This window comes from Arthrobotrys flagrans (assembly GCF_004000055.1).
Source record: "Arthrobotrys flagrans strain CBS H-5679 chromosome Unknown unitig_8, whole genome shotgun sequence".
Taxonomy (NCBI): Eukaryota; Fungi; Ascomycota; class Orbiliomycetes; order Orbiliales; family Orbiliaceae; genus Arthrobotrys; species Arthrobotrys flagrans.
This window is the reverse complement of record NW_027137553.1, coordinates 3,775,512-3,800,796: the sequence shown is the minus strand read 5'-3', so window position 1 is coordinate 3,800,796 and position 25,285 is coordinate 3,775,512. Positions and strand designations below refer to the sequence as shown.

Sequence of the window (25,285 nt, the reverse complement as noted above, 5' to 3'; positions counted from 1 at the left end):
CTTCAAGTGGTTGTTTACTGGGCTCCAGGGCTCCTGAAGTTCTGGTGATTAGAGGCTTGAAACATCTACCGATCCAAGGCGATAGTGGGGGGATAAAGCAGCCAGGTTTATGTGTTGCAAATACGCTCGAAACCTAGATTTCGTACAACTCCAACAGGTAATTTGGGGTCGAGGCTATGGCAATCTGGCCGGCCTGCTGGACGAGCTGGGATACTTTACTTATTGATAATGGTTGTAAAAGATCAAGCTTTTATTCATACCACCTGGGTATCCATACCAGGAGAAGATTACCCACAGAGTTTCGAGATAATATAATCCGCCGTTTCGTATATACTAGCTCGTCCGTTTATGCGGCCGAGCGGCTGTATTTTGTTTCGGTATTTGAAGGTGGTTTTCGGCAGGCACATAGGATGACGACACTGTTCAACGGGAAGATCCGATGAGGTTGTGGGAGTAGAGAGCAATGTTTTAGCTCGGGCTCTGTTTTGCTGAGGGGAACTCGGGCCCAGGCGGATCTATGGTTTCAAAAATTGTGACCTTGCATTCAAATAATCATGATTGCTATATTGCACCGATTAACTGTCAACTCCAAAAACTATTGCTCGCAAGCATTGGTTTTTTTTGTTTCCTACTTTTTCGAAGGAGATCCAGACCATTCATCCGAGAGGTTTGGATCATATCACGTGGAACGGAATCGACACTAATCTTGGTGTCCTGCAAAATCGTGTGCAGATAAGTGTTTGACGTTGCATTGGCCATGGTGGTGTTAACAAAAAAAGCATGTTATATATAGTTCGCTTTAAAGGAAGGAAGAAGGGGGGTTAATTCGAGCCAATGTATTTTCACGACATGTTGGATTTTTTTTCGGGTGAGGCCTTTAAGACAATTTTTCTTCAAAAGCACGTTCAATTATCACATAAAGTTCGAAACCTTGATAGATTTGGGGGTGCATTTGAACGGGTTTTAATTAAGTACATGAATTTTTCTGCTCCAGAGTGCCATTATCATTCCCCTCTTCTTTCGTTTTCCCTCCCTTGGATTATATTTCCTGTTTTTGCTATACACCGGTACCAATCATATCAAGACAATACCAATTTAGTCGCAGACTTGGATTCCTCTCACCATCCCCTACAATCATTCAACTTAGATGATATTCTGAAGGGCCCATCCACCAAGGGCGATACCAACAGCCCCAACAGCTACAAACTTAGTTGGTGCAGCATTAGGACTAGTAGTAGTGCCAGTAATAGTCGTCTCAACCTGCGTCGGTTCAGTGGCGAGACTCCTGGTAACAACCGTACTCGTCTCAACCCTTGTGATAATAGAGCCGTCTCTTGTAGTTGTTAATGTGCGTTCGGTATTGAAGGTGATAGTCTCGGTTCTGGGAGTGGAGACAGTAACTGTTCCCTCGCTGGTGAAGGTGATGGTGACGGGTTCACTGGTTGGGGTGCTTGTTTCTGTAGCAGCACCAGAGGTGGCTTCGCTGGTTTCGCTGGTGATTTCGCTGGTGACGCTGGAGATTATGCTGGAGACTTCGGATTCGATGGAGGTTGGGATTAAAGTGCGGAGGGAGGTCTCGGTTAGGACTGTTGTTTAGGTTAGTGATCCATAAGTTCAAATTGGTATATCAAAAAGGATTTATATAGATGGAATCATACCTTGAGTCTCGACCGTCTGGGCAGCAGCCAAAGCAACGAAGAGCGGGAGAACAGAGAAGAACTGCATTTCGATAACGAGGGTATTGAATAGGCTTTGATTGCCGGTATTAGAAAAAGAGTGATTGATCGTAACTCGAAGTTATGAAAAAATCATTAAGTATTATAGGGTCCAATCGTGGATTGCGTGTGTAAGAACTCTAGAATGAGTGACTTTTATCGAAAGCAAGCGGAAGGCTAGATATTTATACTGGATTTCTAGTGGCCCCCCTACGTATGGTACAATGTTACGTAAATCATACGAAATGGGGACTCGAGGCTACCGAAATGAACCAATTCTGAACACAAACAGCCTCGCGTATGGATACTCAATGGGTTCGTCGCGCTTCTTCCATATCCCGTCTCTCTCTCCTGAGTGCAATGCCAACATGTACATACATGCCGGTCCGATCGACTGTACAGGAAACTAGCAACGTTATGATATGAGGGGGTGTGTGAGTGTCTATCCCAGATATACAACTCCCGATATTGATTACACCTTACACCTTACTAGCACAGCTTTTGCGCAGGAAAAGGAGAAAGAGGGTGGTGTGAGTAGTACAGATTCATCAGGGAACAGACAATTCGTTTCTAAAGTAGCTGGGAGAATGTTGGGTTTATGGTTGCATCCGTATATGGTGCAGATGGAACCTCAATTTTGGCAGGGTTGAATGTTATAGCAATTGAGGAAGGCAAAGGGCTGGGAAGAAACGTAAGCCCTTTCGTTTAATTACTTTCCAACAGTTGTCTCTGAACAGGAGGCATGCATTTTTATTTTATTTTTCTTTTCTTTTCAAATCAGTCTGGTTGGCAAGTTGGCTCTGACGATCGCGAAAGAAACGGAAAATCTTGCCTGACGCACTTCGCAATTGGTTAGCTTTCTGTGTTAGTTGGATGGCAATTCGCAATAGAAATGACCGGTCGCAAACGGACCCGACGTTCAGCGGGACACCTTTCACAAGAATCAATACACGCCTGGTGCCCGGCTGCACTTTTGTAGAACATCCCCTTAAGCCTTGGGAATCCGGAGTATGTTCGTCTCTTTATGACCACGTTGGGATCCTCAAAGTCTCAACATCCACCATGAGGATTGGGGAATTGCATGTTGGGTTGACGTTATAGTGGGTGGTTACACACGCGATCGTTTGTTTTCTTGGCTTCGTCTTGACTGTCTGGGCATCGCTCCCAACATCCGGGCCTGGTACGTTTGCTCCCGCTTGGGCCCTGCCCAGCAAACTCATGATGGTATCCTACAGAGTTTCAAATTTTGAAGCGGCGGACGAGGCCGGCTGTTGTTTTTGTTTTACATGTAGACACCCGTAAGTCATGATGACCTCAGCTGGGTTATAATTAATCTTAGATTTCAATTGTGGACTCGACCCCTAACATCTCCATGTCAAAGTCTGGGCCGACATGCCTGAAATGGTCGTGACTCGTTGGTATCCAACTTATCGCGGTTCGAAAGACCTTATAACAAGCAGTTGTTAATTATCAATGGGTCTTTTTGGATCTTGGCTTCGAGACTCGTTCTTGAATAAATTTCTCTCCTCACGTTAAATTCTCCAAAAGGTGATCATGCATCTGGTGAATGTCAAGTGAAGTCTGGAAGTTTCCGATCTCACGGAATTGGGTTCGTGCGACCCAAATACCTGTATGCGCACTGCATGCCTAGTTTATTTGCCCCTTGGTATTATAATTCCACCCTTGCTTATAAATTTATGGTAAACCTAGATCGGCCTTTAGCTAGCTATGTTCCCATGATATCGTCCGTAGCCAATTTTCCATTGTAGACAATCATGAAGCCCTTTTCGCGTTTTAGCGCAGAGCATCCTGTGAGAGAAATCAACAGGCTCCACTTCGCAGGACTGGTTGGCCGCCAGCCGGCTTTGCCACAACCCAACTGCTGCCAAAACATGGATCAAGACTAGACAAAGTGATAACCAAGCCAGCCGTCGGCTAGTTTCTTCAGCGCAGCATCGGTCTGGGCGGTTTCGATAAGGGGAAGACTCCAGAACTAGGGAGAGATACTTCGCCGACGCCTATAACTGGCACTTTGAGGAAAGTACCGGCAAAAGGTACCGCACTTGCAACTTGCATGTTCCATTCCACCTAGAATACTTCTGTTAACTTGAGAGTACTATAGTTACCCCTCTTCTGATTTTCCAATGAAATGTTCTCCCTTCGCAAATCCGGCCATTTCTGGTCTCCAACCATCCCAAATCTACGACTCCAATTCCCACGACCAATAGGAGGCAAAACTAGTACTCCAACAACTACAGTCAGAAGCTTGGGCTCGAGCTTTGGAACAGTTGAATCCGGCTCCCGTTCCCAGAAGCAAGGAACCAATCCTTTAGCTGCTGCTGTTTCAAAAGCTCGAATTCCGTTTTCAAAAAATAATCACATTCCAGACATCTGGTGTGGTTATAGCTATATTCGGAATCGATACCACTCGCGCAGCTCATACTCGACAATGGCTTCTACACAACCAATAGCTGCAGGTACGGCACCTGAATCTAGGTTACGACCCAAACTGTCGGAACTCGCTGCGACCGTAGCGGCAAACGCAAAAATTGTCGAAGATTACATTGAAGCCCAGGGACTCCCTTACCCTTCGTTTGCCGCCGACGGACCTACGAATTTTCCTGTCCCTCAAAATGGCGAGACGGAGAAGATTCATGAGGCGCGACAGGCGCTTTTAACGGCGTCAAAGCATATATATGATTTGGCTACCGGACCTAATGAATTTTTGAGGTGGTTAGTTTGGAATGTAAGTTTTTTCTTTCTAAATTTTTTTTTTTTTTTTTCCGCCTCTCGAGTCTTGAGGTATCGATATCATGAACACCGTGCTGACAATTATCGCAGTACAACGATGTTTCGACCCTCCACGTTGTCACCGCCTTCAACATCCCAGAAATCGTCCCCGTCGATGGCGAGATCTCCTATGCAGAAATCGGCGAAAAATGCAACCTCCCAGAACTAAAAATCCGACAAGTCCTCCGCCTCGCCATGACAAACCGAATCTTCTACGAACCCCGTCACGGCTACGTAGCTCATACAGCTCAATCCCGGCTACTCCGTGATGATCCCTTGATGCGAAATTGGGTTAGTTACAATACCGATGATTTAGCCCCCGCATCTTTACAGGTTGTGGATGCGTTAAAGAAGCACCCGGGGAGTGGAGAGACTGGGGAAACGGCGTTTGCGCTGGCTCATGGGAACGAGAGTCTTTTCCAGTTTTTGGGAGCGAGGCCGGAGAGGGCGAAGAGGTTTGGAATTGCGATGTCTGCGTTTAGTACTGGTCAGGGTTATGCTGTTGAGCATCTGTTGAATGGGTACGATTGGGATAAGTTGCCTAAAGATGCCACGATTGTCGATGTGAGTCTTCAACACTTTGATCATCTTATTTCGTACATTAATTGACGAATTATATATACAGGTCGGAGGCGCGACCGGCTTCGTATGCGTCGAACTCGCGAAATCACACCCAGAGTTCAAGTTTATCGTCGAGGATAAAGTCAAACCACAACTCGACTTGGGAGAATCTACCTTGGACCCAGCGCTAAAGTCACGATTCTCTTATGTCGTCCACGACTTTTTCACCGAACAACCGGTTAAGGGAGCTGATGTTTATTTGATCCGCTGGTGTATGCACAATTGGTCGGATAAGTATGCTGGAATCATGATCAAGAGTTTGGTGCCTGCTTTGAAGAATGGTGCCAAAGTTATTATCAATGAATTGGCGTTGCCGGATCCGAATACAGCAAATCCCTGGGAAGAGAGGAGAATCAGGTGAGACTTCCCCCCCTCCCAAGAAAAAAAAAAAAAAAATAGATTGTAGAGTACCAAGTTAACAATACACAGAACCCTAGATATGGTTATGATGATGTGCTTAAATGCTCTTGAGCGTGAAGAAGGAGATTGGAAGCGTCTGTTTGCAGAAGCGGACCCTAGATTCAGATTCGAGGGTGTGAAGCAACCACCAGGCTGTCTCATGAATATTGTCGAGGCAACTTTTGTCGACGAGTAATATCGTAGTGGGATTCGGAATAACCCGGTGTTCGCTTCAAATTCTCGCATCTCATTCGAATTCAACCTATCAACCTATTTTACTACCGACCCCTCGGTGGCGACAGATACAAGGCATAATTCCTTTTTTTTTTGGTCTTATTTAGAATTGCTTTAGCAATGCATCTTGATTTGGGTGGTGGTTTTTGCTGCGATGTTACGCCGAAAGCCCGTAGGTCATACTTTATATGCATATCATCCGTGCTGTGCCATAATTCTGCAGCCGAAGTTGCCTCCCACCTTGAACTTCCATATCCGGCCAACTTTCTTCTCAATGAGCCTCTTTAGTTAAGTTAGATCGGAGTTCAGTTGTAAAGTAATACGCGTCCCTGTTAGCTAATAGCTAAGAAGCTATATATTCTAAATCAAGAATGAGCGAAATGAATAACTTTTTTCTTAAAGATGGGCAGGATAGCAACTATACCAGGAGCGTCTATGAACCGATTAGCCAGACGAGTGGCAACATGTGAGCATGAGGAATGTCTGTTCGATCGGTTTGCTTCTTTTCGACTGTTGAAACCCGCTATGCAACTAGTCAACTTGGCGCTGGATGGTAGCCCTCGCCTTGATTTTTTGTCGGTCATCTTGGATTCCGCCACTTATATAGTAAGCAGTACCTCTTAATCTGGACTTTTCTCGGCATTCGGATACGAGGTTTACAGACCTCTTTTAGCGCAGCAAGCTTGTAGCTGTAGCCTGCGGGGATTGTAAAAGACCAAGCTCTCGATGCTGGCATGTGTATTGATGGCGGTGGACATCGATTTTCGGGTGCGGCTAACGGGGCAAAGCAGAGAGCTTGGAAGTGGATGTAAAGGAACTTGGCCTTGTGGTCTGGGCTTTCTTTTGTTCCCATTGTTCGTCACTTTTTACCGCTTTTTTGGCCCGCCGACATCTCATTTCAATATCGCATGCAATTTAAACGCCGAAAGATTTCAAGATTTTTTCGATTCCTTCCTCCTTGAAGCGAGCTTTTCAGAGGAGGTTCGTCGCCGTACATTTCCCAAAAGTTCGAGCTATCCCGACCTAAACGCTTGTCGATATCTGATACGCTTTGATATCAGTTGACATTCGGGCAAACCTCCAAAAGAGGCCTTGACAGAATTGCAGATTTCCCACGCGGGCGTGGAGCCAAATTCAAGAAGGAAGGAGGAGAACGTTTTTTCCCCTTGTGTCTCGTTGTTCCCACCTTTCTTTCTCCCCATTACTTACGATCGGCACTCCTCGAACCAAGGAATTATATCCATCCCGCCCGCCATATCGGCCCCAGGTGTCCCCTTCTTCCAACATCGCGAATCTCTGTACGCCCTTGGCTTTTTTTGCGCCCGCCCCTTTTGGATCACGAGATAGCGAACCAGTCTTCGAGCCTCTCGACGGCTTAGGGTTTTCCCTATTCTAAAATCGATGTCGACCCCTCCAGGGAAGGAAAGGGTATCCCCCCGAGAGGTTCACCGAAGGGTTCGCCGCCTTATGCAGCAGACCAGCCGCCAGCTGGAACAATAGGAGGTGGAGAACAGCAGCAGCATTATCTTGTCGCTGATCCGGCGGATTCGAGCGCTGAAGATGATTTTTGGGATTCTGATAATGGAAGGTGAGTTTTTTCTTCTCGCTCTAAAAGTCTATACCATCCCTCATCCCTGACATGCATGGGATGGGATTGTACTTTGCCGTGTGCGTGTGTCAACTAGCTATTGTCTCAGTTTGACACTATCGAACGTACAACTCTTTACTAACCATTTCGTGATGGATCGACGTAGTTTAATGACGGATACGACCTCGCTGAGGGAACAGATATACGCACAGATGTAAGTGCTCGCAAGCGTTCTTTTTTCGGGTCGCATGTCGGAATTCTTGGGGCCAGAACAGCAGAGTTGCAATTTTCAACGTTGCGAAACCTTTCCCCAGCTAATACGCGAACGTGATCAATTTGCAGTGTCGAGAATGGTAGAAGATACAATGTGAGTGCACCCAAAAAATATCGACATCGATATTTATATGTCGAAGGATCCTTCTCAACAGTGATAAGATGTTAACGGCTTCTCAATCTACTAGGCAAATTCCGCGGGGAAATCGGATTACCAGTTTCCTGTCGATGGTACGCTAAGCACTCCACGATTCGATGTCGAGAAGATAAGTTCGGAATCTGACAGCGGTCAATTGGATTGTAGAGCTGGAACAGGACCGGTTAGACCTGATGCACCACATCTTCAAGCTGCTATTACATGGTATGAACCTGTCTTGTCCTCCGGTCCTCAAAATATCAACAATCGGCTGCACATTATGATACCTTCCACTTGAATATGAGTTGAAAAGGTTGGAGTTGACCTGACGTTACACAAATAGGAGACCTCTACATCTCGCCCATCGGCACCAATCCACAACGCATCCTCGACATCGGCACGGGCACTGGAATCTGGGCCATCGAAATGGCAGAGTCAGTCTCTCCATTATCCTTCCAAATCACATGATCCATTAATCTAACCCCCCCAATAGCCGCTTCCCATCCGCCTCCGTAGTCGGCACGGACCTCGCTCCAATCCAACCGACCTGGGTCCCTCCAAATCTCGAATTCCAAATCGACGACTGCGAAGGCGACTGGACATTCCCCAAGGGCTCCTTCGATTTCATCCATATCCGATACCTTCGAGCTGCCATATCCGACTGGCCACGATTATACAGACAAGCTTATGATGCCTTAAGACCAGGTGGATACTTCGAATTCCAAGACCCCGATCTCGTGTTCCTCACGGACGACGGTTCAATGCCGGAAGATGCTGCGCTGAAGCAGTACATCGATCACTTCCATGCCGCGTGCGAGAAGAACGGAAAACACACTAGAGGACAACCACAGAGTGTCAAAGATGAACTACGGAAACTGGGGTTCACGGATATTGTCGAAGAAGTCAAGAAGTGTCCGCAAAACCCTTGGCCGAGGAAGGATGAACATTTGAAAGCGCTGGGGAGATATAGTTTGTTGAATTTGTTGGATGGACTCGAAGGATTTGCGATGAAGCTTTTTACGGGGATATTGAAGTGGAGGAAGGAGGAGGTTGATATCTTTGTGGCAAAGTTGAAGCAGGAGAGTTGCAATAAAAATTATCATATGTATTTTAACTAGTAAGTCTTCCTTTTACCGATTGGCGTGGGATGAACGGGACTAACATTGGTGGTGTAGCTACTACGTCTCTGGACGAAAGCCATTTGAGGACGAGGATCTATAAATCTTTCGTCGCAGATCGCCACGTTGTAGAAAAGCATTTTCTCCAACTCCACCCTTATTACGAAAACGATTTTTTGAATGCATCGGAATCAGGGACCATTCGGTACATTTGCTATTTAATTATCATGGAGGAATAACAACAGCACTTAATTGCTTGCGTAGCGCATCATAGATACGGTCCTTCATCACCAACTACCCGGTGCGATTTTCCACTTTTTTTTTTTTTTTTTTTTTCCTTTCCATTTTCTACAATTTTGATTGTTCACTCATTATTACCGAGCGAGAGCGTCTGTTATTGGCGCTATGGGATTTCTTTTTTCTTCCTTTTTTATCAAAATACTTTTATTAGGATATTTGCAACTTTAATATTGCTCCATATCCTCACTCGGTTCTTCTTACTCTTCTAATTCGTTGCCGTCATCTTGTTTCTTGTCATTATTATCTGGGACATCTCAACAATAGCTTTTCTTTAGCATCCTTCTAAAACACTCGATATATATTTTACAAATGAACCATCTACCCCTCACTAATATAAACGACCAAAATAGCACAGTAAGCAGCCGTAGCAAGAAAGATCTCCCCCTTCGACAATTTCGCCATCAAGAATATAGACACCGCGAATAAAAACGTAAACACCCAAACAAGTCCCAACCTAAGTCCCTGGGACTCAATAAAGTATAGAGTAGTCATCGACCCCACCAGTACTATTATGGCGAGGAGCGTGCAGATGATGGTGACGAATAGATCGATTGCTGTTTCGGAGTAGTAGAGGATGTTGGAGGAGGCGGGGATGTGGGGGGGTTTTGATTCTTTTTTATAATAATTTAGATTTAATTTCTCGGACTGTTGGTTTGGTTGTAAGGGGAGGGGAGGGTGGACTTACTTCTAAAGAACCTTCCCAGATTATTTTGTACGAATATTGTTATTGGGTCATCGGATTTGGGAGGTTTGAGAGCCATCAAGTCTGCTTCGAAGGGTTTGTCGTAAGCTGTTTCTGAGATGTCGACTATGGGTGGGTCTCCTTGGTTTCTTCTCCAGTTTCTGATGGATGTCAGGACTCGACCCGAGGGTTCGGGGCAGTTCAGGAGGTCTTTGTAGTAAAACATCGAGGTATCTATGATATCCATACTTCTTAGTAAAACCATATCATACTCAAGAGGTCTGTATGAACGTACTGTACTCCTTCAACAAATACCTCATCTCCATCACCACCCGCCTCCGCTTCATAATTCTCTCATCGTCGCCCTCCCACAACTCCTTGAAATGTTTAAGGTGATGCTTCTCTTCCGCTCCTTTTTTCAGATTATCTTCGCCATCTAATTTATCCAATTCCGATTCAAGATACATGAGCTCCGCTTGATAGTACAAAAAGTTTCGAGCGTTCAGTCTGTCGAAACGGCGGTAGACCGAGAGCTCTGAATCCGTGGAGATTATGGCGGCGGTAGAGGGGTACCCTGGTGCATAAGTTATATCTTTGACCGGTACATCTTTTTCGGGGTCATGAGAGGTTGAGTAATTGTGATTATTATTTCCGGTAATTGGATCACGTCCAGTTATGGTTTGGTTAGGTACTTGAAAGGGGATATTTATCATGCGGTTCATCCCCTGGATGTCATTTTGATCATTTCGTAGGATGTTTACGAGAGCAGGTACATGTTCGATGGTTATATTTGAGGGATCTTGAGAGTCTACTTGCTCTTGTATATTTGGACGTGATAAATCGGCTTTGGCGAGGTATGGTGGTTTTCCAGGTTTTGCGACTGCGACGATGGACAGCGGGTTTGGGGGATCTGGGGGGGCGAGTTCGACGATTCGAGTTTGGGAGAGTGTGCTATTGGTTTCGTCGTATGTTGCTAGATTTATGCCACGTAGTTGAGGAGGGTTTGGGGGCTCTAGATCTTTAGATTTTCCCTTTTCTGATGAGGTCTCTTGGGGGGTATTATGATGTTCTGGAGGGGGCGAAGGGGTATTGTTGGACATTTTGCGTTGCCAACTTGACTATCGACTGTCAATGGTGTGGAGTCTTAGATTAGGAAAAATGTAGAGTCTACATAGGTTTGGAGAATAAAGCTGTTAGGATATGACAAAGCATCTACTGGTATGGTAGGTATGTAGGTCATTTGATACTTTTTTGAAAGAGAACAGGCAAGCGGTCAGCCTCGTTATATTATATCGCAAAGGCGATGCCAAGGCCAGGCCTTATTTCGGGAAGAGATCTGATCGATCAACTACTGCCCTGGTTCTAGGATTGGCGAGCTCGGGTTCGCTGGCTAGCGGAAGACCAGCCATTCTAGTTTGGATTGCCGTTTGCTGGGTAGGATGTGGATGAGAAGTACGATATCGAATACAATAGTCTCAAGTGGTCAACTGATTGCAATATCACCATAGGGTAGAAGTTGGGCTAAAGATTGAATTGAACATTAATTGCATTACAGCGCAAAATGCCGGAATTTATTTAAAATATATAGCCAATCCGAGCAGAAACAAAAGGCCCATGAAATTAAACAAATCGGACGCCAAAGCCCCAAAGATCAAGACGTATCGATATCGACAACCATATATACCATCAAGCTCGGAGCCAACCCCATACCCCTACCAATTCAACGGTACAGTCCCTAAAATCTCTGTCGCCAAGTTGTATATCCTCTCATTCTCCTGTCCATCAACCTGCAACAGTACACTCGTCCAACTATCTCCAATTGTAATCAACGGCCAAACCACCCACTCCTTCCTCCGTACCATGCTACACAACACCCTAATATACCTCTTCATCTTGCCCCCTGCCAAAAACCAACTATAATTATCAACCTTGCATGCCGTCGCCATATAATGCGCTGCAATCGCAATAGCCCTCTCGTCCTTTTTAGCGAGTAGACTGACGAATGCGCCGGGACACATTGTGGGGAATGTATTAACACGACCAGCGAGTTCGCTGATTGTGTTTGTAGGGATTAGGAGAGCGGCGTGAACCCATTCTATCAGGTTCATTGTGATCCTATAGACCTCACGGAGCGCTGGGTCGCTGTCTTCCTCGTCTATGCCGTCTTTCACACGGCTAGATATTAGCATTAGGCGTTCGTTTCTTAAGAACTCGGGCAGTTCTTCGTCGAGGACTGTTGCTCCCTCACGAGCTTCGATTAAACGTCTACATCGTGTTCCGTCGAGGAGATCCCAGTAGTTGTAGCCAACGGTTTTGGTACCCTGGCTCATACGGAAAAACCGTACGAAATCGTCGTAGAACTCGTCTTTGTTTGAGTGGTGGAATGCGTTCATGCCGTTCCAAAGGGCGATGAGCATCGATGTTGCGAAGACTGCTTCGGCGCTTTCTGCTACCTTCTCCGGTTCTGCAAGGATTTGCTGGAATGATCGGAGAGCTTTGGTGAAGTACTTTGAACTTGCGGAACCGATAAGGCTCTGCGGTTCAACGGCGGTACGGTCTATTAAATGCACCGCTGCGCAAGCGAGAAGCGCATCTTGAAGGAAAGGGTATGATGCTGCAAGTTGTGGTATAGCTTCCCGCATAAGTTCCGCCGTTGAAGAACGATTAGGAAATCGCACGCCACTACATGTGACGGTTACCCAGTGATGTAACAGTTTTGCTTCATTTGTCGGACGACCTGGACGACCGGGGACGAGTGCGAAGTGTGGAGACAAGTCGACCTTTATGACTCGGTTGGTTGTATATTCCGGACCAGAACGAGGGATGATTTCGTCGAACTCGCCGTCGTCGTAGACTTCTGGAGGGGTGGCGGGGTGACTGCCTCCGCTATCTGAAGATCGAGAAGAAGTTTGAAATGTTACGGGTCTTCGTGGGCGGGAGTGGGTGGGGGCTATATAGACGCATTTCTCGTTACGGTCCATACAATTCCCGCAGCGAGGTTTTCCTTCGTCGCACTGCGGGTAGATGTCATCTTAGCATATATATAGCATACTTTAATTTGAACAATAGGGAAATAATAGCATTTGAACGCTTGAGATTACATGATGTAAGGTAGCATACCTTCACCTTCCTCGTTTTACACATCCCACATCCCATACGACTCTTTCTATGCGTCCTTCGATGCGCTTGTTTAATCGCTGCTTCCTTGCCCCTCGGATGCGCACCGTTTCCAGTTCCATTTGGCTCATTATCCCCAGTTGACCCCGCGGCGTTCACGAGTTCGATATCAAGCTCGGATTCCGAAGCACCACCTCCGGAACGAGACGCGGATGCCGCCGCGTTGTTGTTGCTGTTGGTTGAAGAATCGTCGCTGGCAGATACGGGTGATAGACCACTGTTAAGATCGAGAGTTTGGACTTGAAGTGGGAACTGGATGATATTTCCGGAAGCCAGTCCTGCGCCTGATTTTGGCATGATCTGGGGGGAAATCCTAAAATATGCTGTGGGAAGAGGCTCTGTTCTTTATATATGTGCAATACCTCAACCGTTGAGTTTAACCAATTCCAGTATTGTGCACTTCTCTGCACGAAGCCTAGTTTGAGCTAGCTAGCTACACATCAAGAAAAAAACGGAACCTTCACAGGGGCGCATGCAGGCAGCCAAAGCCGGAATTGTCCTTTTTGGCCGATTGGGGGAGCTTTGTGCGGGTGGATATAAGGCTTTACGATGATGGGGAGGTTGTATATGTGATGTTTGGAGACCGGACAGTTGCCCCTTTCGCTCGTATTCGGAATACCCTTGTTGCAAAAACGCCGTCATAGGCTTGGAGAGCCAAGACAATTGGAAGTTAGACCGATGCGCAGTAGAAGTAATGGGGGTTCCTGAATCTGGATTGACTTTTTTGCATTCGACAGGAAACTTATACTTTAGTTGGATTGGGACGAATTACTGTTTACGTATGCACACACTCGAGTACTCGTAGGCGGGTGGGCTAGGGTTCTTGACTTCGTATGAATTTATATGATTATTCGGATAGGCAAGGGTCTATGGCTCAGCCTTATTAGGAGCCTTAATTCGTACCAAAGCCCCCAAAATTTCAGAACAAACGAATCGTTGCATTAGTTCGCGGCCTATTCGGCCTCGTTCTCAATATAAAAACGCCTGATTACGTTACAAGCGACGTACGCCAATTTAATCTTCAAGCTAGTGATTACTCCATCAGACAGATGTTATCAAGAAAAAGATGATTGCATCAGCAGAATCCAACAACATGCTCAAAGTCCTTGATCCCCTGTCGAACCCCATGGCCAAATTCCCAGAGACACCTCTTATCAACAGCCTTACCTTTCTCTCGAACCTCCAGAGTCTCATACTCTAACTCTCTCCTTTTCACCCATAAATCAAGCATACCAATTCTATCTGCACCAGTTCTTGTGATCCCACCACCGGATCGGTTGAGTCTGTAAGTGAAGAATATTAGGGCGTCATTAAAACCCATTTCCCACCCATCTTGGAATCGATGGTGCTCGAAATATTGTCCGGGGGAAGCGTGGTTCCAGTAATTGGTGTGTTGAGCCATTGAAGCATTTTTAAGGTCTTCTCTAGATTTTGAGGCTTTATAGATACCATCTTCTACGGCGGATTTGTCGGCTGTTGCGAGTGGAGGGGCCGGAACTGCACCATTCGTCGTCTGTTCGCTGAACCCCCATTCTCCACCTGGCATCCATGCCTATTCATTTGATCTTGGGTTAGCTTCTCACAATATTCCCACCGAAGTTTTCATAAATTGGTTGAATTCGTGGAGGCTCCAAATCTGGGCGATAGCATGGCCGAAGACTCACCATTTTATACGTCCAAAAGAAACTCCCTCCACATTCCCTCCACCACGTCTCCGTCTGTTTCTTGCCAAACCTCGTCGCCAAATCCTTCCTCTCATTCCCCTTTATATTCCCCCAACTCCTCCCATCCATCACACAACTATACTCCCCAACCACAACCGCCGCACCTTGTCCCTTTTTATTCTCCAGCTCAGCCAAATTCACCTTCTCAATAATCTGATGCGGATTCAATTTCTTATCCTCCTCTGCAAAAGTATAATACTTATGCGTATCCACGATAACACTGCACCCTCCCCTCCCATTCATCTTAATCGAATACTGCAATGCAGTATTAATATCCCAACCATCAGATATATAGACATTCAAATGCGGATTGATCCTTCCTAGCTCACCAATAACTTGGTCGTAGAACTCATACATCCCGTGAGCTCTATACGCCGCCTCATTGACGAGCTGTAACCCGATAACGAACGGCATGTCTTTTGTTTCGTTGGCAATGAATTTCAAACACTCGACGGAGAGCTTAAGATTCTTTGAATTCCCCCATAATTCGGCTTTATGACATGAAGTACCAGAGTGAGAATCACAGTTCGCACCACCGGGGAGGGCATGGAAGTCTATGAGCGTGGCGATGCCGTGGGAAGCAGCAGAGGCAATGTATTGTTTGATGTATAGCCAGGAATTAGTATAGACTGTCCCATATTTTTCGAAGGGGGTCGAGCGACAAAAGTCCGGGCCGAGGCTGAAGTAGCCGATTGGTAGGCGGACTGTGGTTACGGAGGCTTTGTTGGCGAGGAATACCCAGTCTTCGGGTGTCATGATTGTTGACCAAAAGTTTTCGAATAGTTGGCGGGTTGAGTCGAGTCCGTGGAGGTTGACTTGTCTGTTATATAGAATACGTAAGTGTAAAGCCTATGCATAGCGTACAAGGTTATCATATAGAAACATACGCCTTCACAGCATCTAATTCACTATCCCCCGTCGCCCCCTCCGGAAAAACATTCCCAAACAACCACTTCTCAGCCACAAATATAGCCCCAAGGTTCGTCCCATGATGATATCTATAAGCTAAAACATCCCGTTCGAGAGGTTCTGCAAGTAAAGGTTCATCCGCATTTAAGATTGTTTGGCCATGGCTAGGATGGCTAGCTGCACCCGGAAAGGAGTCGCGAATGGGATTCGTTCGCTTTTTGATAGCTTCCGCTATCTCTTTGAAGGCATTGCGCATCCTTTTCAGCACGTTGTTGGAACCGGGACCTACTATGGTTGCGGACCTTGAAGTGCAGGGATACTGGGTGTAACCTGGAGATTCTGGCGGTAAATATAACGAAGAAAGAAGTTCGTATTTGCTAGGATGCTGGGGCATAGAATGCTTCGAAGTTAGCAGGTAGTGGTATGTAACGCAAACTGATAGGGAGAACCTTTACCTTTTAATGACACTCTCACCAGATAGCTATTTATTTTATCTGAATTGACGCCCAAAGGTTTTAAGATATCTGAAGACGAGGAGGAGAAATATTAATGTGGGATTTTGTGCGTTGGGTTGAATGTCAGTCTATCAGAGCCTATCGATAGTTATCGGGCGGTTCGGATGACGTATTCAGCCACTAAAGACAGTTAGTCAAGAGTACCAAGTCATTGAATCGGGTCAATAGAATGGCGTGATTGCGGGTCCGGAGGCAGGTTAGGCGCTTGGGATTATAGTCGGGATAAAAAACATGATATCTCGATATCGGACTTAAGAAATAAGGCTTGGGGTAAGTGTATCAGTATGCTATACGGCTAGCCTATTTGCATATGCCTGCATTGCCTTAGAAGACTAGCTTAGTAACAAATTTATCCTTATCAAACTCCTCAATCAAATTATGTTTCGTGAGGATATTCTCCGCCTTCCTGAATACTGGCCGATCCACCATCTTCCCTTCAAACTCGAATGCGCCATCCGTTTTGTTCTTCTCAACGGCTTCTAGGAGCGCCTTTGCCCATTCTACCTCCTCAGTACTCGGGGAGAATATTCTGTTGATAGTCTCAATTTGGTCGGGGTGAATCGCTTGCTATATTCACTAGTTAGAGTATGATAATATAATATGCATCAAGAATTTTGATTTTGGAGGCCCTACCTTGCCCTCGAAACCTAGATATACTCCTTCTTCACACTCCTGCTTGAGGATGTCCAGATCCTTAAAATCCTGGCAGACCTAGAGCCATAAATGAGTACGATTAGAATGACCATTGTTGTAATAGCTCTAAGGGATATCGATTGCTATACCATATCTATTGGAGGGACACCAGCTGCTTTGCAAATATTTACCAACTGACTTCGTGCGAATAGCATATTGGAGTGATCTTTCGTCCTAGGAATCCCCAGGGATGCACAATAGTCTTCGGACGCAAACTGTATTGTGATTGTAATTAGCATATCAGAGGAACCGTCCTATGATAGTGATACAAGGGGTTTTCTTACAACCAATGCTGAAAAGTGTTTGCCGTGCGAAAAGAAGAGTGGCAGGTTGTGGACAGCGAATGCCGTTTCAATCGTCGGGATTATTTCTAATCTGCTGATATGCCGGCTACGATCCACTACTTTTCTCTGTTTCTTCGAAACCAATGCTCTTATATTTCTCGCATCATAAGGGGAATGGACCTTGGGCGCTACCACAGTTATCGAAAGCTTGAGGGCGTCGGGAAGTGCCTGAGTTCTCCCATACGGTTAACAAATTTTATCGCGGGAACTCGAGGATCAGGTTAATACGCACGAGAAGATCCAAATCTTGATCAATTTCGTGCGATGGCGCACTTATCTTTTTTACGGGGCCTTGTTCCCAGTGCTTCGAGCCCAGCCATCCTTCATGATTGATTCGGAGGCATAGTTCGGCTCGCTGGTTCTCTCCAACATTATATCCTTCGGTGGCAAGTCTTTTCCACAGATTTTTGAGATTTTCACGGGCTTCGTTCTTCTCTGAAGGCGCGACACCGTCTTCTAGATCGAAGACGATGCAATCTGCGGCTGATGTGAGTGCTTTCTCAAGGAACCTCTCTTTATGTGCTGGTACTAGATTCGCGAATAATTGTCAGCTCATGAATGTATCCAATTGAGAGAACGACTTGGAGCATACCATATAGAAAGCTTCGGCGCAACCGCGCTCCTCGAAGCAGTGAGTGCCCCTTTATTTCGATTTTTCCGGATGGTAAATCTTCTGGTTCGCCTGTGGTGGGGTTCTTTTTTGGCACATTCGTACGTTTCTTCCATTTCTTGTCGACATTTTTGGGGTCCTTGTCGACGGTTTTGGCAGGGCTACTGTCAACATACATTCGCGTGCCCTTTGAGGCATGCCTGATGGCTGTAGTCAGCCTGACCACCGGTCGCGCGCACCTATTCATTGTAATGAATCTCAGCCACAAGTTGTGTAGGTGTCTACAGGTTACATTGACCGTCAATATAACGTTGGATAATTTAAATTGTTTTAGTGTTGAAAGTCTAGAATTTAACACGCCCGCCGCATCCCAGCTTCTCTTCCCGTTCGTGAAACAATATGCCGCCAGTCCTCCCCTCCACCGACCCCTCCTCCACTCCCTCGCCACGCCACCAGTCCCGCATCGTCTGCTATCACCAAACCCACTATCATAACGGCAAATTCGTATCCATCCTCCCGCTACTAGCCCCAGAATGCGGCGTAACGCACGTAATAATCGCCGCGATTCATCTCAACGCCTTACCAGCGGACGTAACTCTCAACGATGACCCTTACGGCGCGCCAAAACACGAACCTCTCTGGGAGGAGTGTAAACAGTTACAAGCTTCTGGGATAAAAATTCTCGGAATGCTAGGAGGCGCTGCGAAGGGGAGTTATGCGCGCCTGGATGGACCTACCGACCGGTTTGAAGCTTTCTATGGTCCGTTGAAGGAGATGATCGAGCATGCTAGACTCGATGGGTTGGATCTTGATGTTGAAGAACAAATGTCGCTACCGGGGGTTATACGGCTGATCGACCGGTTGAAACAAGATTTTGGAAAGGAATTCATAATCACGTTGGCACCGGTCGCCACGGGTCTTCAGTTATTCCGTCCGCATCTCTCGGGATTCTCATATTTCGACCTGGAAAAGGCGTTTGGAAAGTACATTTCATGGTACAACACGCAATTTTACTGTGGATGGGGGATATGAATAACATTGCGGACTACGAGAAGATCTTGATGTGTGGGTGGGATCCGAAGAAGATTGTGGTCGGGGTGGTCACTAATCCCGGGAATGGGGCGGGCTGGGTGCCGGATGATGTGCTCTGTGATACACTCTCTGAGATGAGGGACAAGGACCCAGAGAACTTCGGGGGGTTATGGGGTGGGAGTATTTTAATAGTATGACCACTTCGGACCCTGAGGAGGGTCCATGGGCTTGGAGCAGGCTTATGACCTTGATTGTGAGACCGCATGTTCTGGAGGGGCTAGGAGGCTAGGAATAACGGGTAAACGATTGAATGAAAGAAATAACATCTGGGATTGCATTATGGATGGAGTTAGATAAGGCATTATACCGGTGGTCATATATCTTTGAGGCTTCCAGTCGAGTCAACCTGAGCAAGTCCCGGCAATACTTCCACTTGCTTGGCTTCAATAGAAACTTCCCTATTTAAAGGCGTCATCTTTCTTCCGCTTAACCCAAGAAAATTCATTTCGAACGTCTCAAAGACTTAGACGTCTAGACAATTCTGCGACTGCCGGTATCAATAGCCATGCCGTCCTCACTTCCCTACCACGAGCCCAATATCAATACCCTCCTGATAACCACCGGTTTCCTTCTAACCCTCAACCTCGGAAACTGGGCTCTCGATAGCCTCGTCTTTTGCGGTCTCATCGGACAAGTATGTCAACCACTTCCAACTCTCTCAACACATAAAATTTCCAATAATATCCCCCCGTCCGAGTTAAACTAAAACCCTAGATTTTCATAGGCACTATCCTAGGAACTCCACTACTCTCATGGCTTCCTCAGGACCTCGAGACCTCCGCGGTTTTATTAGGCTATCTAGGTCTCATTATACTGGTTTACCATGGCGGTCTTGGTACATCTTTTAAACCCTTATTAATCAATTTACCACTATCTATTGTAGTGGCGATAACGGGGATTGGCATTCCAATCGGCCTCTCGTTCCTGTTAGGATCAATTGCGAATGCGAGTAGTCTACAATGCTTCACAGCTGGCGCAGCATTATCTGCGACATCACTTGGTACGACATTTACAATCCTATCAACAGCTGGGTTTGCAGGGACCCGATTGGGTGTAGTCCTTACATCCGCTGCAATGATGGATGATGTGGTCGGATTAGTAATGGTTCAAGTTGTGAGCAGCTTGGGAAGAGGTGGAGGGGTGAATATCACTTCTATCGTTCGGCCGGTAAGCGCCAGTTTGGGGATGATATTGGCAGCTGTAGTGATGGGATGGATATGTCGCAGGTTATTTGGGGGTTTAAGAATACCGAATCGGTTCGATAGTAAAGGGGTCATATGGGGTTTACAAACTGGTGTATTGGTGGTATGCGTGGTTGTGGCAGGGTACTCCGGCGCATCAGTGCTATTTGGGGCCTTCATTGCGGGCGCTTTGGTTACTTGGTGGGATGAGACCGATGATAAAGCTGTAGAGGCTGGTGAGGGGAGTGAAGAGACAAGTGGAGTGGTGATATACGAGAATTATTTCTCATTGCCAGTGGAAAGGATTCTTATTCCTTTCTTTTTCGTAAGGCTGCTTTATTGGTGCTTTTATACTAGTTTAATACGCTGCTAATGCCCTGTTGTTTGATAATTTTAGGCTTCTATCGGGTTTAGTATCCCCATCAAGTCCCTATTCCGGCGAGAGATTATCTGGCGAGGAGTTGTATATTCCATCCTTATGTTCGCTGCCAAGTTGGTAACAGGAGTCTGGATTTTACTCGTCGACCTCCCGTTCAAAACGAGTAAACTTCTCTCTTTTTGGACGAGAATGGCTGGAAAGAACGGGACCAGCGACAAGAAGACTACAAAAGAAGAATCAAAACAGAAGGGGGGCCCCTCTAAGAACGAAGGAGATAAGGCACCAAATCCTCCGGATGCTCAAACGACTTCGGCTGCACCAAATGAATACTCAGACGAGTGGGGAGATATTACTTCTGCCCCTCAATCAACCGTTCCTTCCTCGAAAGAAAAAGATGAACCTTTGGATGCTCGAGAGGTAGACCCCTCTGCATCTACACCTCAAAACTCTAGTACTCAAACAGAGATCCCACGCCCACCAATTTCAGTCTACCCATCTCTTATCCTCGGCCTAGCAATGGTTTCTCGAGGAGAAATAGCATTCCTAATCGCCTCAATCGCTTCTGCAAACGGCATCTTTCAAAACCCTACTGTTACTAGAGACTTAGAAACTAGGGCAACTACAAACGGCGAAGAAGCTGAAGGAGATATTTTCTTGATCGTGATTTGGGCGGCTATGCTGTGTACGATCTTGGGACCTCTTGGGGTTGGTTTGCTTGTTAGGAGGGTTAAAAGGCTTGAGGGACTTAGGGAGGGGGTGGGATCTCGTGGACAGGGTGTTTTGGGAGAATGGAGTGTGGTTAGTAAGGCGAGCTAAAATGAAAGCAAGGCAATCCTATTTTAGACACAGGGATACAGATCGGGAACGATATAATTGGCGTTAGAGCTCGAAATAGTAGGGTTTTGTCCTACCGACGACAACGTAAAGTTTTATCAAAATACAACAGATTGGCAATTTGGAGCGCAATTAATTCGAGAGCGACAGGTTTTAGATGAGATATGTATTTAAAAATTCCTAGAGGCAATGAAATCTATGTGCGTAATTCCATGGATACTTGGAGTCACCGATTTGATATTCGTTCGTGTTCGTTGGCGTTGTTTTAATAGCCAAAGTTCACAGGGGCTCAAACTATGAATTTCACATGCTTAGATCTCGCCGTAGCACCGCAACCGCAGCACCGGACACTCGAAGTGGCTATGACGAGTAGTGACGGCAGCCTTGCCCAGCTCATGTAAGTACATGCACAGGCAGCATGTTGCATGAGTAGTCTGGCCCGCCATCTCTTCCAGCTTCTTTGAAGATAAGAAGTTTTTTCTACCACTCCGGACCCGGCACGAGCTGCAATAGCTTAAATTCGGCTGCCCCGCGCTAAATCTCAACAAAACAGCATGATACTGAGCGCATTGAACCAACGCCCAATAGCTGCATACGGCGAACCCAGAAAGAATATCTTTTGCGAAGAAAATCGAAACCACGGGCCAGAGACGAAAAAACCATAGTTTACCGAGGGCCAAGGCTACGCGCGCGATGCAATGCTTGCTGTCTACGTTATAGCTAGCGCCAGCCTGGCCTATTTAATCAAGCAATTGGTCTACCGACAGTCACACAAGATAACTCGGGATGGGAAGCCGCTACAGTAAGTTCCACATCGGCAACACAAAGAAAGACCACCTTGGAAATGGAAACCAAAAACCGCCTGAGGCTTCCTCTACCAGAAATCTTCTCACGATTAGTTACAAATTCATAGGAACCCGCCTGGAACACTCCCGCTATTTGGAAACGGTCTCAAATTTCTTCTGTTAGACCGGCAATCACTATTCGACTGGTTCAGCAAAATTCACAATGAAATTTTTGGTTTTGAGACATACGAGATTAGCGTGCCGACCCTACCACCAGGTATCGTGGTCAGCAGTCCCGATGTTTTAGAGTTTATAATGAAAAAGGAGGGAAGTGAAGGGTTTGGCAAAGGCCCTTTTTTCGAGGAAAGAAGTTGGCATTTATTTGGTAGTATGAATTCTTTTTCTTTTGTTTTAAGAAATTCTCTGTTTTATACGAAGAAATCTGATTTAGCGGTGGGATATATAGGGCATGGGATCATCAATGCATCCGGCCAATTATGGAAAACTCAACGGAAAGCGGGGAATAAGTTCTTTGCTGGGTCGCATTTACAAGTTCTTGTTGATGAAGTCTTTCCGAAGTTTTGGGAGAAGGCGAGGGCAGAGCTAGATGAGGCGGCAGAGACGGGAAAGGTTGTTGATATGGAGGAACTATACTTAGAGTTTACGACACGGGTTATGGGTAGAGTTGCTTTTGGGGTAGGTTTTCCATATATCGAGATGAAAGAACTAGTTTTCTGATTAAGGACTGTGTTGATTTGCCGGCTTAGATGGACTTGTCGAATTCACACCCCTTCTCAGAGGCGTTCGACTATGCCTCTGACCTCACAGGCCTTCGCTTCCAAAATCCACTGTGGAAGCTGAACTACTATTTGTTCGGTCAGAAATTTCGGAGAGCAGTTTCGATAGTAAAGTCCTTTGGAAACGAAATCGTTCGACTTGCGGTTTGCCGCCGAGAGAACAATGATACACCAATCAATAAGGATATTGAATCAACAGAGGACGGCGGTGATCTCGTCGACATGCTCCTCGATGCCGTCCCAGAACACCACGTTGTTGCCGATTCCGCTGTCAACTTCCTATCCGCTGGGCGGGATACAACTGCAAATTCTATGACTTGGGTTCTGCATCTATTACTAGAGCAGCCACAGTTTATACCGTATATTACGGACGAATTACCGTCTACTGCAGTTCATACTTACGCCAGTTTGAGTACTACACTGACACCCAAGAGCCATGCGGTATTCCTCGAGACACTGAGATTATATCCGCCTGTGCCTTTCGAGCTGAAACAAACTCTTAACCCGGCTGGGATGACACTCCCAGATGGGACGGTATTACCTCCCCAAAGCGTGGTTGTATGGTGTCCGTACGCATACGGTCGGTCGAAGAAGATATGGGGCGATGATGCCTATGATTTTCGACCTGACAGATGGATTGAAAGGTCGTCTTTTACCGATGGAATTGAAGAAGTTAAGTTGAAAGTTAAAAGTGCGTCTGAATACCCTGTGTTCAATGGGGGTGCGAGGAGTTGCTTAGGGAAACGCATGGCCGAAGTTATGGGTGTATGGGTACTAGGAGAATCGTTAAGGAATTGGGAATTCGAGGAAGCAGATAAAATTGGGAGAAGAAGGAGTAGGAATAGTTTGACCTTGCCAATGGAAGGTGGCTTGAAAGTAAGAGTTAGAAGGAGGAAAAACTAGAACGTACAACCACAGACAAGACATTTGGCTCTTCACATAAATTTCAGCCAAGAATCCAAATTGTTTTTCTTTACTACGCTTTCAAGGAAATTGCGCTATCGGAGCTCATATACGAATCCTTGAATATCGTTATGAAGTTAGATATTCGAGCTCTATATTCTCGATTATCTCACGAGGGATTACGTGGACACGACAACAGACGCGCATAACGTTATAAAGGGTTTCTAGATATCACGGAAGCAGACGTCGTAAACGGGGCTCAGCTATACTGCACCTCTCGCGTGCTGTGGGCTTGTTAGTAAGCTTTTTCGGTAGCGGGCCCGAAGCGTCGACCGGAATAATTTTCTAAAACGGGCATTTTTGTGGTTATTATCTGTTGGGTACGTAATGCCGCCACGGACTTCGAGTGATAGTTGAGCTGGTCATACTGTGTTGCGACTTTGGCAATTGGCTTTCATGATCGATGATCTTGTAGTTTAGGACGGAACCACTAGAATCAGAAGTGTGAACAGTCAAATCTAGATATCCGGTTGGATATACTGGTCCTATAAAACCGAACTTTCAACAATTAATTCTGCAGCTGACGGTGCATAAAAGTTTCCCCGAAAAGTGATCCTGAAGTAGAAGAACAACACGAAACATTTGAAACTCTCGTGTTATTTTCTTGGATACGAAGGCTCGGCTGGCGCTGGTTAACGGTTCTGGTATACAACTTCCATTATTGATGGCAAGAAGTTTCAGACTTAAGGAGCTTACGACGCTCTCAGGCCTGCGCGGATGCGCTCTCGCATATGTCGGGCCCAAAAAGCAGCTATCCTAACTATTGTTTTCAGAAACTTGCATGCCACGGCGCTAACAATCTACGACCCAGCCCCAGGTATGGATGGGTAGTTTTGAGCTACTGGTATATACGCTTAAATCGTTGAGCTGTACCTTATTCCGTTAAACCGTGACTGGCAGATAATTGCGAGCCAAGATTAAGCTTAGTTTATTAATCTTGTCCTTGTTTTGGTTGTCACCCTATGATGATGTTTTGCAAGGGGGGTCCCAGCGTGACCGGTTTCTCCTGATATCGAAGTGATGGCAGTGGGATATTCGAATGCTTTGCCGTTACGCAAGTTGGAGGCTTGTATAAAACTATACTGAGGCATTGCTAGGAACAGTTAGTTTAGTTTCGATGCTTCATTTTCCTTCGTTGTGGCTGGTCTTGGGAATTAGATTGTGTTCATTGCTATTCGGGAAAGGCTTGAACCGATTTTAGGCCCTCACCTCCTCTATAAGTTAGAATTCGGGGTGACAGAGGGTATAAAGATGTCCGGAAATCTCAGTTTCGAATTCATTTCCACAGAGCACATACGACTGACAACTTTGACGACTCTCACTTTCATTTCAATATCCTACTATTTATATTTGTCTATTGTTATTAATTTTGCTATCTCAAATTAATTCTTAATCTTCTACCAGCGAGTTTGCCAATAAATCAATT

General features: G+C 46.0%; 9 protein-coding genes across 10 annotated transcripts; 5 read left to right on the top strand and 4 right to left on the bottom strand.

The window, feature by feature from the left end:
• Positions 1-1,143: 1,143 nt before the first annotated feature.
• DFL_007596 (uncharacterized protein) lies at positions 1,144-1,725 on the bottom strand (the record flags this gene model as incomplete). The annotated part of the gene is made up of 2 exons (XM_067637201.1): positions 1,144-1,586; positions 1,659-1,725. 2 exons carry the CDS (start codon positions 1,723-1,725, stop codon positions 1,144-1,146), a joined length of 510 nt encoding a protein of 169 aa, XP_067488742.1.
• Positions 1,726-4,164: 2,439 nt separating this feature from the next.
• On the top strand, positions 4,165-5,721 carry DFL_007595 (uncharacterized protein; the record flags this gene model as incomplete). The annotated part of the gene is made up of 4 exons (XM_067637200.1): positions 4,165-4,461; positions 4,557-5,069; positions 5,131-5,483; positions 5,556-5,721. The coding sequence occupies 4 exons, from the start codon at positions 4,165-4,167 to the stop codon at positions 5,719-5,721; spliced, it is 1,329 nt and encodes a 442-aa protein (XP_067488741.1).
• Positions 5,722-7,160: 1,439 nt separating this feature from the next.
• Positions 7,161-8,977, top strand: DFL_007594 (uncharacterized protein; the record flags this gene model as incomplete). Its single annotated transcript, XM_067637199.1, has 9 exons — positions 7,161-7,214; positions 7,274-7,347; positions 7,514-7,561; positions 7,690-7,714; positions 7,809-7,851; positions 7,925-7,981; positions 8,100-8,190; positions 8,250-8,873; positions 8,932-8,977. The coding sequence occupies 9 exons, from the start codon at positions 7,161-7,163 to the stop codon at positions 8,975-8,977; spliced, it is 1,062 nt and encodes a 353-aa protein (XP_067488740.1).
• Positions 8,978-9,492: 515 nt separating this feature from the next.
• Positions 9,493-10,956, bottom strand: DFL_007593 (uncharacterized protein; the record flags this gene model as incomplete). The annotated part of the gene is made up of 3 exons (XM_067637198.1): positions 9,493-9,785; positions 9,860-10,090; positions 10,152-10,956. 3 exons carry the CDS (start codon positions 10,954-10,956, stop codon positions 9,493-9,495), a joined length of 1,329 nt encoding a protein of 442 aa, XP_067488739.1.
• A 612-nt stretch (positions 10,957-11,568) lies between these two features.
• On the bottom strand, positions 11,569-13,330 carry DFL_007592 (uncharacterized protein; the record flags this gene model as incomplete). Its single annotated transcript, XM_067637197.1, has 2 exons — positions 11,569-12,870; positions 12,977-13,330. 2 exons carry the CDS (start codon positions 13,328-13,330, stop codon positions 11,569-11,571), a joined length of 1,656 nt encoding a protein of 551 aa, XP_067488738.1.
• Positions 13,331-14,108: 778 nt separating this feature from the next.
• Positions 14,109-18,075, bottom strand: DFL_007591 (uncharacterized protein; the record flags this gene model as incomplete). The annotated part of the gene is made up of 11 exons (XM_067637196.1): positions 14,109-14,585; positions 14,698-15,577; positions 15,645-15,903; positions 15,969-16,051; positions 16,122-16,147; positions 16,527-16,748; positions 16,815-16,892; positions 16,964-17,089; positions 17,159-17,386; positions 17,451-17,746; positions 17,811-18,075. 11 exons carry the CDS (start codon positions 18,073-18,075, stop codon positions 14,109-14,111), a joined length of 2,940 nt encoding a protein of 979 aa, XP_067488737.1.
• Positions 18,076-18,227: 152 nt separating this feature from the next.
• DFL_007590 (uncharacterized protein) lies at positions 18,228-18,860 on the top strand (the record flags this gene model as incomplete). Its single annotated transcript, XM_067637195.1, has 1 exon — positions 18,228-18,860. The coding sequence occupies one exon, from the start codon at positions 18,228-18,230 to the stop codon at positions 18,858-18,860; it is 633 nt and encodes a 210-aa protein (XP_067488736.1).
• Positions 18,861-19,425: 565 nt separating this feature from the next.
• DFL_007589 (uncharacterized protein) lies at positions 19,426-21,296 on the top strand (the record flags this gene model as incomplete). The annotated part of the gene is made up of 4 exons (XM_067637193.1): positions 19,426-19,554; positions 19,635-19,755; positions 19,804-20,426; positions 20,499-21,296. The coding sequence occupies 4 exons, from the start codon at positions 19,426-19,428 to the stop codon at positions 21,294-21,296; spliced, it is 1,671 nt and encodes a 556-aa protein (XP_067488735.1).
• A 716-nt stretch (positions 21,297-22,012) lies between these two features.
• DFL_007588 (uncharacterized protein) lies at positions 22,013-23,799 on the top strand (the record flags this gene model as incomplete). Of its 2 annotated transcripts, none has more annotated exons than XM_067637192.1 (4): positions 22,013-22,116; positions 22,228-22,484; positions 22,566-22,795; positions 22,867-23,799. In XM_067637192.1, the coding sequence occupies 4 exons, from the start codon at positions 22,013-22,015 to the stop codon at positions 23,797-23,799; spliced, it is 1,524 nt and encodes a 507-aa protein (XP_067488734.1). The 2 variants fall into 2 exon arrangements, with proteins under 2 accessions (XP_067488734.1, XP_067488733.1); XM_067637191.1 differs by having other exon boundaries at positions 22,228-22,487.
• Between the last annotated feature and the right edge of the window lie 1,486 nt (positions 23,800-25,285).